At 30.7% G+C, this 12,883-nt stretch overlaps 3 protein-coding genes across 8 annotated transcripts; 2 read left to right on the top strand and 1 right to left on the bottom strand.

The window, feature by feature from the left end:
• Positions 1-173: 173 nt before the first annotated feature.
• Acat1 (Acetyl-CoA acetyltransferase 1) lies at positions 174-3,212 on the bottom strand. 2 transcript variants are annotated; one of them, XM_069117891.1, is made up of 9 exons: positions 2,840-3,212; positions 2,451-2,597; positions 2,254-2,368; positions 1,987-2,180; positions 1,590-1,880; positions 1,331-1,519; positions 1,050-1,207; positions 868-984; positions 174-604 (listed from the first exon to the last, which is right to left on the bottom strand). In XM_069117891.1, exons 1-9 carry the CDS (start codon positions 2,864-2,866, stop codon positions 325-327), a joined length of 1,518 nt encoding a protein of 505 aa, XP_068973992.1. In that variant the 5' UTR covers positions 2,867-3,212; the 3' UTR covers positions 174-324. The 2 variants fall into 2 exon arrangements, with proteins under 2 accessions (XP_068973992.1, XP_068973993.1); XM_069117892.1 differs by lacking the exon at positions 174-604 and having other exon boundaries at positions 667-984; positions 2,840-3,192.
• Positions 3,213-3,693: 481 nt separating this feature from the next.
• LOC138182247 (death-associated inhibitor of apoptosis 1-like) lies at positions 3,694-9,245 on the top strand. 3 transcript variants are annotated; one of them, XM_069117905.1, is made up of 5 exons: positions 3,694-3,987; positions 5,593-5,950; positions 6,198-7,071; positions 7,175-7,586; positions 7,688-9,245. In XM_069117905.1, exons 3-4 carry the CDS (start codon positions 6,232-6,234, stop codon positions 7,553-7,555), a joined length of 1,221 nt encoding a protein of 406 aa, XP_068974006.1. In that variant the 5' UTR covers positions 3,694-3,987; positions 5,593-5,950; positions 6,198-6,231; the 3' UTR covers positions 7,556-7,586; positions 7,688-9,245. The 3 variants fall into 3 exon arrangements, with proteins under 3 accessions (XP_068974006.1, XP_068974004.1, XP_068974005.1); XM_069117903.1 differs by having other exon boundaries at positions 3,695-3,987; positions 7,175-9,245; XM_069117904.1 differs by lacking the exon at positions 5,593-5,950 and having other exon boundaries at positions 3,695-3,987; positions 7,175-9,245.
• An 840-nt stretch (positions 9,246-10,085) lies between these two features.
• Positions 10,086-12,863, top strand: Diap2 (Death-associated inhibitor of apoptosis 2). 3 transcript variants are annotated; one of them, XM_069117893.1, is made up of 8 exons: positions 10,101-10,871; positions 10,951-11,068; positions 11,141-11,338; positions 11,413-11,591; positions 11,662-11,784; positions 11,858-11,997; positions 12,080-12,219; positions 12,333-12,863. In XM_069117893.1, the coding sequence occupies exons 1-8, from the start codon at positions 10,392-10,394 to the stop codon at positions 12,521-12,523; spliced, it is 1,569 nt and encodes a 522-aa protein (XP_068973994.1). In that variant the 5' UTR covers positions 10,101-10,391; the 3' UTR covers positions 12,524-12,863. The 3 variants fall into 3 exon arrangements, 1 of the variants encoding a protein (XP_068973994.1); XR_011173752.1 differs by having other exon boundaries at positions 10,099-10,871; positions 11,198-11,338; positions 11,858-12,219; positions 12,333-12,474; XR_011173751.1 differs by having other exon boundaries at positions 10,086-10,871; positions 10,951-11,338; positions 11,858-12,219; positions 12,336-12,477.
• Positions 12,864-12,883: the final 20 nt, after the last annotated feature.

Below are 12,883 nucleotides of genomic sequence, written 5' to 3'. Positions count from 1 at the left end.
AGAGGACAGAGACAGTAGTGACAGGGTGAAAAAGAGTAGGCGATTCAAAGAGAACAAGTATGTACATATATACAGGCGAAAGCAGCAGGCAAACTATAAGATATGCCGACCAACGATACTTGCTAATCTTGAGTACATCAAATATAGCCATATACATTCTAGTTTGCGTTATTATTATTTCCAAAACACTCAGGTATTGATGGTCATTAATTAATTAATTTTTATTTACTGATCACGTATTCGATTAACATAGAAGTCAATATATACAGCTATGTGTATTCAAATGAGATAATTTTTTTACACTTAATGTACTATACCGCGCATTTATCGTTTTCGATTTTGGAAGACTTCTTGTAATTTTCTTTCCAATAATTCTGAATCTAAACGATGTTTACAAACAAACTGCCGTTCTAAAAAGAGAACTGGGATTTCATATTTGTACAGTTCCAAATATCGTTCATTCCCAGGCGTAGTAATATCAACTTCTTGCAATTGATAACGACCAGAAAAACGCAACTGCAATTCATTTTTTAAAATATCACAAAGTGGACAAGGATGTTTTGTATATAATGTTAATATTGGTGGAGAAGACATTGTATGATACCTATAGAACGAAAGAAAAATTATATTCCTTCAAAGATAATTATTCTTACTTTACTTTTAATATTATTTATTTATCGTAACAATATTATATAAAAAATAAATTGTACAGATATAAAAATTGTATATCTTTGTGCATAGTAAAAAGAAATAAAAATATTCTTTACAACCATTATATAAAATATTGCATAACATTAAACAACTATTACCACATAATTATATATCACATTTCATAGGCATATGAAACTTCTTCCATTATAAACTTACAATTTTTCAATTAAAATTGACGAGGCCCCACCGCCTCCATTGCAGATAGATGCAATACCCTTCTCTCCAGGTTTTAAAGAGTGTACTAAATGTACTACAAGACGAGCTCCAGACATACTAAAATTTTTAATGTTTGCAATTTAAGTTTTTATTCATGTTCACAAAAATAACAAAATACTTACCCAATAGGATGACCAAGAGACACAGCACCACCATGAATATTTACTGTATTTGGATCCAGATCAAGTAATTTTTGATTTGCGATTACAACAACACTAAAAGCTTCATTAATCTCCCAGAGAGCTATATCATTCTTATTAAGTCCAGTTTTTTCTAACAGCTAAATGTACCATATATTATACAATTTTTACAATAATTCAATATATATCATAAACATGATATAATAATTTACATCATCAAAATTTTATTAAACATTCTGTTATATATGTCGTAAGAAGTTTACCTTAGATATACCAAAAGATGGTGCAGTTGGAAAATCAATGGGATCAGTTGCAGCATCTTGAAATGCAATAACTCGTGCTAAAGGTTTCAAATCCATTTTTTGTGCAACCACTGTAGTTGTTAGGATTAATGCAGCAGCTCCATCATTTAAAGTTGATGCATTTCCAGCAGTTACTGTACCATTTTCCTTCTGTAATAAATAAAGTCAAATTATTATTTGAAATTTGTATTAGTAATTCTCAATTAATTTAATCTTGTACCTGAAAAACTGTATTCAATTTACCAAATTTATCAAAATTAACTTTTTTATATTCTTCGTCTTCGTTAAATACTATATCAGGATTGCCTCTTTTTTGAGGGACAGGAACAGGAACAAGTTCATCTTGAAAGATTTTATTTGCATATGCTGTAGCACTACGTTTGTAACTATTAATAGCATACCTATCTTGCTCATCACGCGTAATATTTAATTTTTTGGCAGTATTTTCTGCACAATTTCCCATATGAAACTTATTATAAACATCAGTTAAACCATCAAATACAATACCATCCTATTAAATTACAAATAATCAATATAAAGATTAATAAATTACAACTTTTTTCAAAAAGGCACGAAAACATTTACTTTTTACACATTAAATATAGCATTTATTATACCTCAAGTTTTATACCACCATACTTAATTTCCCCTCGTGGTAGATAAAATGGTACATTAGACATTGATTCCATACCACCAGCTAGAACAATTTCTTGATGCCCGCATTGTAATGACTGAGAAGCAAGCATAATGCTTTTCATACCACTTGCACACACTTTGTTAACTGTTGTGCATATTGTCGACTTAGGAAGACCTGATTTAAAAATTTATCAATATATATATTGATATTATAATTTAGAACAAATAAAATAATAGTACAAAAAAACCTGCAAACAGTGTAGCTTGCCTTGCCGGAGCTTGACCTAAGGAAGCTTGACAAACATTTCCCATATATACTTCTGTAACTTTATCTTTGGAAATTCCAGCACGTTCAATTGCTGCCTGTTATAATTTATAATTATGTTTTGTACATATGTCTACAACAATTCATTATCACTTTAGTAAATATAAAATTGATATTTACTTTTATAGTTATGGCTCCAAGTTTTGGTGCAGCTAAACTTGATAATCCTCCAAGAAATGATCCCATAGGGGTTCTAGTTGCACTAACTATAACGACATCATTTAGTTTTACTTTAGAACTATATGAACGTAAGGTCATGAGAGGAATCTAAACAAAAAAAAGTATGGCTAAACAATAAAAAAAAATTTTCATAAAATAAATTTTTGTAAATTACATGTACATAAGTTAAGCATATTAAGATACATTATTATTTATAAGATACAATTAAAAATAATAAAACATATATATTATAATGAAATAGTGCAATAATTCTTGTTTAATTCTTATTTAAAAATATATATATCAAAAATTAATTTTATTCTACAATAAACAATTTATGAATAACTTACTTTGTTTATATTCTTTAATAGCAACATTGTGACAAAGAATTTAACAACCTGCGATTGTTATACTACATAAACTGATACACAAAATTAAACTATCTCGACTTCTCAGTGATTAATCTTATATTCCAACTAATCACTATATAAAAGTAGCAATATTTGAATCCAGATCCATGGTTTCTTTATATCTCATTAATTATAATTAAATTAATTGCATACATATAATTTATTTATACTTTGAGTTTACTAACTTTATAAACTTTTATTTGTATAGATTTGTGATTTTTTTAATTTGTATTATGGATATATTTTTAAAAGTTTGTACAAAATACGGACACCCTAATAAAGACGGTCCTGAAATATTGCACATGCGCAGGAATGTAACCTTTTACTTATCATATTTCCTTACTTTATATTAGCTTATCTACATTACTATCATATAAACAGATCTGAGCAATGGCTAAGGAAAACTGCTCGAAAATTAAGTCCTGAAAAATTAACATAGAAGACATCAAAATTCTCGTTCTTGCGAGACAAACAGAGATCAGTAGAACGAATAACTTCCGCTCCCCCATTTTTGTCCTCCATGTTGATTTTTCACGACCTAATTTACGGATGGTCTCTTCTATACTTTCAATATATAAGTATCAAGACCATGCACATATGCATATATCCATGGTCGAAATTTGTTTATTTGATTGATTGTGATCTATATAGTATAACGCAATTATTACATCAAATCAGTATTTCTGTAATAACAATGAAGCTTTCAACGTAAAATACATACATGATCATTTTATGTCTACATAATAAATCGAGGAAAGATGAAATTCGACGCTCCATTTAAGTTTTGCGTTAAATGACTAATGGCAAATGCGTTGTCTTTTAGACTAAATGTACACGAGCGACATCTTACCGTGCGACGGTAAATATAGACCTTCCGCGCGGTGCTGCATGGACATTCGTAACACCTATAGTTAGATGTCTGAGTAGGATCGGTAGACAGTAGGAATGGGATTTATGCCTCGTTTAGTGCCTGAACCAAGTTTGGAACAAATTTTAATAAATGATTGAGTTTTGTATGATAATATTGATAATAGTGTTTCTCAAAGATTTGGCAAGCCGACGAAGTCAGGACGTGACATTTGATATTGGTATGTTATCTCTGTAATGCATTCTTGTTTTAACAATCATATAAATATAACATTTTTCGATGTTTCGAAATTGTTAAATTGTTCGTAAATTGTTACTAATTTACACAAGTTTATAGAATTTACATAAATTATACAAAAATTGTGTCTTTCGATTAAACATTTCAAGTATCAAATAACATCTAAATAGTACAAATATATAGTAATTTGTACAATCACTCTAGGTTTGAAAAAACAATTTTTAACTTTTATTGTAAAGAAGTAATGAATTATATTTGGTTGAAACTGTCTTCCTTGCACACTAACTTCCGTTGTGTTTTCCCACTTTTTCCTCTCCTACCTTTGATTACGTCGTTTTCAAACGTGATAAACGCAATCTTTACCTTAGAGGACGCAAAATGATTGACTTTCCTTGCAATTTTGTAATTTCTGACCTAAAAAACAAGTTTTAAGGTGCAGGATCTATTCAAAAAGTTATGCATGTAGAAAATCCAGCAGATTTGGCGTATTTGAAAAGTTACTTCAACGCCATATTGGCTTCTATCCATCTTATGACTGGTTCGCAAAGATGAGCATTGAACTAAAGTTCGCAGGAAATTAGAGATATAAAGATAGAGTACGGGTGAATATGTTTTTATGTAAATGGATGGAATATGCACAGAAGTCTGTAAGAATATGGGAATAGAAAGAGAACGCTGCATAGAGACCTCTTTTGCCCTTCTCTAATCAAGCATGCACGCTGAAACCACTCGTTGATCGGTGTTACACTTGCATATTTATTGTACGAATGTGCACGATTAAATAAAGACACAGGGAGTCTGTAGCAGCCTTCTTTTTCTATTCCTATATCACTTTTTCAGCCCACTCACACACTTTATCTTTATATCTTCATGGTCATAACCGGTCGGCAAGTAAACTATCACCCATATCTAATCCGATATCAAATTAATAAGTAATAATTTGAATCACGATTTATAATCCCGCCGCAAAAATGGTTGTCATCCACGTGCATTTATTTACAGCCAGCAACATCATTCACTAGACAAATCGTGGCTAGAAGTCAATATGGCGTCTAAGTAACCTGTCAAATACGCTCAAGATGCTTGACTTCATATACTTACAACTCTCAAATCAATGGATTCCGTACCTTGAAATTTGTTTTTGTAGACCGAAACACGTAAAAAACTATGTCATATTTATCTTCTATAAACATATTTCAATCATTGTAAAGCATTTCCATATCAGCATTGATTTCACGTTTCTCTTAAATAAGGACATTAAAAGAGTATGTGTTCTGAAAATTAGAGGAAAAGGTCCATTACAGATTTCCAGTATACAATTTAACAAACCGGTTTAGTGATCTGTATAAACTAACCTTACATAATAGTATTAAAGTATTATTACTGGATTAAGAATCAAAGTCTTATAACGTTGTATGTGGAAGGTTCTTAATTTTCTTTAATCAAAATTTAATAAATGACAACTGTATGTAATAAAATGATGTGATTAGGTGTTTCTAATTGATCAATAAGTTTAGTAAAATTTTATAACATGAATTTATAGCATTAAATAATGTAAAATGTCAGTTGCTATGCTTTTTCAATACAGTTCATTCTCATGAACATTCAATGGCATAATGCAACAAAAGAAGTAGAAATTTGAAATACGGGCCATAAAAGTGGCAACGTTGCACAGGGTGATGTCGGTGATGATATGATGAACAGAACATGAGCCTGTGTAAACTTTAAGGATCGAGAAAGGGTGAGATAGATCGATAGAGAGAGAGAGAGAGAAAGAGACAGAGAGTTCTCGGAACTTCAGACTTGTGTGCAATTCGTAGGCTGCGTCATTTCAATGTTATGTACTGCGAAAAGTGATACTCCGTCATTCACGAATCATAACGGCATTGCAATCACTATCGAGTTTAGAATTCTTCCCCTTTCCTCTTTCTTGCCAAATGCGGATGGTATGTTCCATAAATGTATAACACGATCGTATATTCAACGCATATATATTTAAATATGCGCACTCCATATGTTACACAATTTCATTACATGTAATTGCGAGTTAACTTTACTTATTTTCATTAATAAAATGAAACTGATGCTATGAAAGATATTCATAGTAGAAAAAATAATTACATGCCAACAATATTTTAATAAAAGTTTATTTACAATTAATATTTTATATAACAATTGCAATTTTTTTAATAGGTTTGAAGACATTTTTAACAATAATTCAAATAAAATGATTGGTACAATCACACACTGGAACTTGGAGAATGATTTAAACTTAAAAACTTCAAGGAATGCGCACTTTTCATCACTAGTTGATATAACACATGATATAAGTCGTGATGAAGTAGATAATACTGATTACCATTTTGAAGCAGCAAGACTTCAGAGCTTTGAAAATTGGCCCATAACATATATTGAAACTGAAAAGCTGGCAGCTGCAGGATTCTATTATACGGGTGAAAGTGACAGAGTAAAATGTTTTGAATGTGGAGTTGAGATATGTAAATGGGTAGAAGGTGATATACCCATGGTCGATCATCAGAGATGGTCTGCAAGGTGTAGATTTATTCGTAAACTGAACTGTGGTAATGTACCCATTGGAGTAGATCCTGGTACGGTGGTACGACTAAGACCAAGAAGTAGGGATGTATGTGGTCCTTATGGTTTAGAATATCGACCTACATCTGGTCCCGATAACCATAATTTTTCAATGGAATTACAACTAGCAAACACAGCTAAACTTGGCTGTTTAGGTCTGGGTAGGACTAAGGAACCAGTACATCCAGAATATGCTAGTTATGATGCTAGGTTACACACATTTGTAACATGGCCTAAATCTATGCCACAAACAAAAGAACAATTAGCCGATGCAGGCTTTTTTTATACTGGGAAAGGTGACCAAACCTTGTGTTACCACTGTGGAGGTGGTTTGAAAGATTGGGAACCAGAAGATGATCCTTGGGAGCAACACGCAAAGTTGTTTTCTAAATGCTGTTATATATTAATCGTGCAAGGGCAAGATTATGTAAATAAAATAACAGGCCAGCATATATCTCCACCTTCTAAAGAAGTAAGTACACAAATCTATATCCTTAATTGCATATTTTATGCCATGTGCATAATAAGTAATTGATAACTGCATTACATACTTATGGATATTGTATTTATTTCAGGAAACAATGCAAATGAATCTACCTAGTTTTATTAAGAAAGTACAACCTACAAGTGTAGAAGTAGAAAGGAAAAAAGGGACAGAAAGCAATCCAGGATCAAGTTCTCAAAATAATGATATTTGGGGTATTACAAGCAATACAGAACCCATAAAAAGAAGTTTGGAATACGAGTCAGCAGAAAATCCATCAAATACAAAAACACGAAATACCAAACCTACTGATGATGCAAGAATGTGCAAAATCTGTTATAACGAAGAATTAGGAGTGGTATTTTTACCATGTGGACATATAATTGCTTGTGTAAAATGTGCTCCTGGCATGATGATTTGTGCAGTATGCAGAGAACCTGTTACAATGACTGTAAGAGCCTTCATCCCATAATATTCAATTGAATGTATAGGGTGTATAAAAAGTAAGTGTAAAAACCATCATAGCATGATTCTACATCTCTGTATCAGTGAAAATTTGTAAAAAGAAGTTCATACAAAAATGACTATGACCTTGAATTTTAAGGTCAGACATTTTTTTATTTCCTTATATTCTACTCATCACGAGGATAAAAAACTTTAACCCTTTGCGGACTACCGCCGCTTATATGCGTTCTGCGTAAACCATCAATTTAGTCGACTAACACATATATGCGTTTGGCGAAAACAACTGATAGAGCCGAAAGACTCGTATATGCGTATTTATAAAAGACTCATATGTGTGTCATTTTATTTATTCTGTGGAAATTCTGTGTATGTACATATGGCTAGAATTTGACATCTTGGAGTGCTATGAATGAAAATCGCGTCTAAGCAGAAATGTGCAATTTTAAATGACTATCGCGACAGCAGCTCGGCCCCGTCCGCAAAGGGTTAAGGAACCATGGATCGCAACTCAATCGTTCTCTTGGAAGAAAATGTTAAAGTTCCATTAATTTTTGAACTTACTTTATTTATAATGTGCTTACATTCTGCGATCAGATGCAGGTAAAATAGCATCTATCGTTGCGCATAAATAACCCATATTCACGATTATATATTCTATATTTGTTCTTCCTTCCTTTCTTTCTTTTTTCCTTTCTTCTTTCTTCTTTTTAAACCGCCCCAAACTCATTTCTACATTTCGACCAAGTTTCTCTTCGAGATTACGTATTGACTTTGTATGATAAAAACCACATTCAATCGGATTTTTTAATTGTTCAGTGGAGGTAATTTGTTCACTGGAACTATAAACATTTTCGCTTCCTATCGTTTCAACTATTGGATGTAGATTTCTGTGAATATAGATTCTGGCATTTTGTTCATTGAGGATGATATTACGTGAGAAACAGCTTTTATTTGTAAATAACATATGTTTCAAAAGCGTAGATCAGGTTACGACTTATGTAGCATCCAACGGGAAAAATTTCGTCGAGTGGCATAATTATGTGGAGTTCTTGAATGCAGTGAATTTTATAAGGTTTAAGCCCTTCTTATTATATTCATTGCAATATCATATAATTGATTCCTTCTCGACGAGCTATTTTGTGTAAATTTATTAGTGGATGAACACGAGCAAAAGCATTTTATGTCTCCAAGTTTTGGTGCAGCTAAACTTAGCAAGAAATGATCCTACGAGGGTTCTAGTTACACTAATATAACGACATAATTTAGTTTTATTTTAAAACTATTAGATTGTCCGAAAAGTTTCTTCCGTTTTATGAGGAAATAATAAACGCACAACGTTTTTTGTTTTATATTATTTTATCGAATTACGTACGATCCATTTTATTCTGCTGAGATAAACACCGCGACATTTCACAGATTTGGTTTCACGTTTGTACGAAGGTGCACTGTTGTAAAAAAATACGTTTGCGAAAGAAAGACACTTTCCGGACATCCTACTATATGAACGTAAATCATGAGAGGAATCTAAACAATAAAAAAGAATTTTTTATAAAATAAATTTTTGTAAATTTTATGTACATAATTTAAGCATATTAAGATATAGATAATAAATTAAAGAATAATAAAACATATTTATTATAATCAAATAGTGTAATAATTCTTATTTAAAAATATATATATCAAAAATTATGATAAAACTGTGGAAAATTTACTTCTTCACCGATTTCGACGATTTCTCGATATGTCGTAGAAATAAACATTTTCAGCAACTTTTCCTGAACATATAACTATTAGTTAATCATTGTTAACGAAATATTCATAAAAAAACTATATGTAGATATCATTACAGTGAAATGTATCTAGAATTGTACGTCCGTAACAGCATACGCGTTAATATTGGTTACCTATTTTGTGTATATATAGTAATATATGAATAAAGGTTGGGCGTGCTTAAAGCCTCATGCATAACTGCATATGCAAGGCTGTAAGAAATGTTTGTTATAATTCAATTAAAGCAGAATATCAATGTACATATTGGGTTTGAATTCGGGTTAACTTTCTCAATCCGGTCCGCGCGAGGCAGCTGGCAATGCTTGCGTAAATAATAACAAATTAATTATAAAAATAATAAGGGAACAAATAATTTATATTATCAGATTATTTTAAGAAATAGAGATAGGAAACAATTGTTATTGTTCACACAAGCGTTCACGTTCAGGAGATTCGTGTCCTGCGCATCGTGACGCGTGACCTGCTATGAATATTTCAGACAGAGATAGAAACACTCTACTTATGCTGCGTATCGCAGAACGAGAACTTTGTTGTCTTTCATATTCATTTTTCAGGACGGTTTTTTCTAACGAGTATCGAGACTTGTTTATAAGTCCGTGGATTTCTTGTATTATATTAGTTATAACCAAAATAGTTGCATATATATAATTTATTTAAATGTTTATTTATTGTAAATATAAACTTTTATTTGTATAAATTGGTAAATTTTATAATTTGCATTATGAGTGTATATTAATAAAAGTCTGAAAAAAATACAGACACCCTAATAAAGACGGCCCTGACATATCGCGCACGCGTAGAAATGTAACCTTTTAATTATATTTCCCTACTTCGTTATTAGTCTACATAATATGACGTGATATGTAGATGATTATTGTATCAAATCAGTATGTCTCAGTATAAATACAATATCAGTATAATAATGAGGCTTCCAACGTAAAATACATTCGATAGCCATTTATTCTACGTTGTAAATCGAATATACGACTCTGTTAAAATTGGTTAATTTTTTCTATTTGTAACATTCAAATAAAGGTAAATGAATTTCTAAAATGAATGTTGAAGAAAGTAGACTAAGAACTTTTACGGATTGGCCAGTAAATGCCACAGTTGATGCTGCTCGAATAGCAAAAGCCGGATTTTACTACACTGGACATGCCTTAGAAGTACAATGCTTTTTATGTGGAGTAAAAATTTCTGATTGGAATTATGGTGATCAAGCTATAGTGCGCCATCGATTAGCCGAACCTAATTGTCCTTTTGTTCAAAATCCTTCTAGTACTTGTAATGTCCCTCTGATACCAATACCTATTAATAATCTTGGATTAGCATCATCATCAACAGAAACATCACAGGATAATAACATAGTTGAATGTCAATCTATAAACCCTTATCAGAATAAAGAACCTCAAAAAGAATGTAGGGTTATGTCACAAAGATTACAATCCTTTACTAATTGGCCAATTTCTTCTATTGTATCGCCTGAAAAACTTGCTAAAGCTGGATTTTATTATCTTCAACATGATGATGAAGTAATAATACATTTAAAAAATATAAATTTTACATGATACATATTTATATAATATTTATATAATATACCAAATTTTATAGGTACAATGTACATATTGTGGAGGCATCCTAAGAAAGTGGAAACTTGGTGATGATCCAGAGAGAAAACATAGAGAATATTTCCCTAATTGTAACTTCTATGCTCATCAAGATAAAGATGGTATTTGTATGCTAAAAAAGCTATTTCTTTTTCTGTACAGAAATTATTTTATTTCAATTTTTCTTTCATTAGATAATTTATATTTAACTAATGTAAAATTAATGCCTGGTGCAACATCAAATCTCTCAGACTTAGGAATACAAATACACACAACTCCTAAAAAACCAGATTGTGCAACATACGAAGGAAGATTACGAACCTTTAATGGCTGGCCAGAAAATATTAAGCAAACTCCTGAAATATTAGCTAGTGCTGGATTTTATTATGATGGTATAAATTATACAGAACAAAGATATTATAATACTAAATAATACTAAACTAATAGTATGAAAATATTATAATAGGGTTTGGTGACCATGTTAGATGTTTTCACTGTGATGGTGGTTTACGAAATTGGGAAGCAACAGATGATGCATGGACTGAACATGCAAGATGGTTTCCTAAATGCGAATTTGTGAATCTTGTAAGAGGGCAAGAATTTATCAAACAGTGCATTAACAACAGACCACCTTTGGATCAATCAGTAAATATTATACAACTATATTTATATCATATGTTTTGTAAAAATTTTAAGTTACTTTATATCTGTATAGATTTTTGAAGGTGTAACAGAAGATGAAAGCACGGATATAGCTGATACACCACCTACTACTGTACCTTCATTAGAAATTACTGAAGCAACATTAAAAAAGTTACTAGAGAGTCCACCAGCAATGGTAATAGTTCATATATTTATTTGATTATTTCTAAAATACATTTAATATAATCATGGACATTATCTTCTCCCAGGAAGCTTTAGAAATTGGATTGCATGTGGGCAGAGTAAAGAGGGCATTAAAAAAACGAATGGAGGAAATAGGGACACCATATACAAATTCTGATCAACTTATAGAAGATGTTCTTTGTAATCAAATTATGGAAGAAACAAGGTTAGTAACAAATAAAATTATTTGCTATATATCTGAGCCATCTCTTCTAGAATTAATTATTATGTTAAATCATAATGCTAAGGGAGCAAACCAATAGTGGTATAGAACAGTGTAATACCGTTAAAAAAGATGAATATAGAGTATGTTCAATTGAAGATGGGAATTCTGTAATATCCAATGACAAAAGCAATACTGACAAAAAGGCTAACTTTAAGGAATCTAGTAAGTAATAAAAATAAAAGATTGATCATAAAATCATTGACCTGGATTAAATTTGTACATAATAAGTCTTAGTATTTACTTAATTTAATGAAAAATACTGCCCACTTTTCTAGCAGCTTTGGAAGAAGAAAACAGAAAATTAAAAGAAGCTCGTTTATGTAAAATTTGCATGGATCGAGAAATAGCTATTGTATTTTTACCTTGTGGACACTTAGCAACTTGTGTTTACTGTGCACCATCTCTTACATATTGTCTAATGTGTCGACAAGAAATTAAAGCAACTGTCCGTACATTTCTATCATAAAACAGATAGTAAAATATTAATTGATGAATATATCGTTAAATTTATTTATGCAAGTTTAATAATTTAAAACGTAAAGATATACATGTATAAAAATATATTTTTTGTATATTTCGTGAAAATAATGTATGTATATCATCGTATTTATAATTTAGTCATTAAAATAAGAGTATATATCAAAAAATAGTAAAAGAAACAAATTATGTACTAATACAGTATTTCTCAAATAGAAAATTGTGTTATTACGTCTAATGGTTTCAATAATTAATAAACATATAATATTAAATATTACAATGATAATATAGATAATGTTTACGTAAGTAAATAAAATTTTATATCTTCATATGTAGTTGATATTAATTA

This window comes from Bombus flavifrons, chromosome 8 (assembly GCF_040668555.2).
Source record: "Bombus flavifrons isolate JBK064 chromosome 8, iyBomFlav1_principal, whole genome shotgun sequence".
In the NCBI taxonomy this organism is placed as follows: Eukaryota; Metazoa; Arthropoda; class Insecta; order Hymenoptera; family Apidae; genus Bombus; species Bombus flavifrons.
Note: the sequence above shows the minus strand (reverse complement) of the source record. Positions and strands in the feature narration are given on the sequence as shown.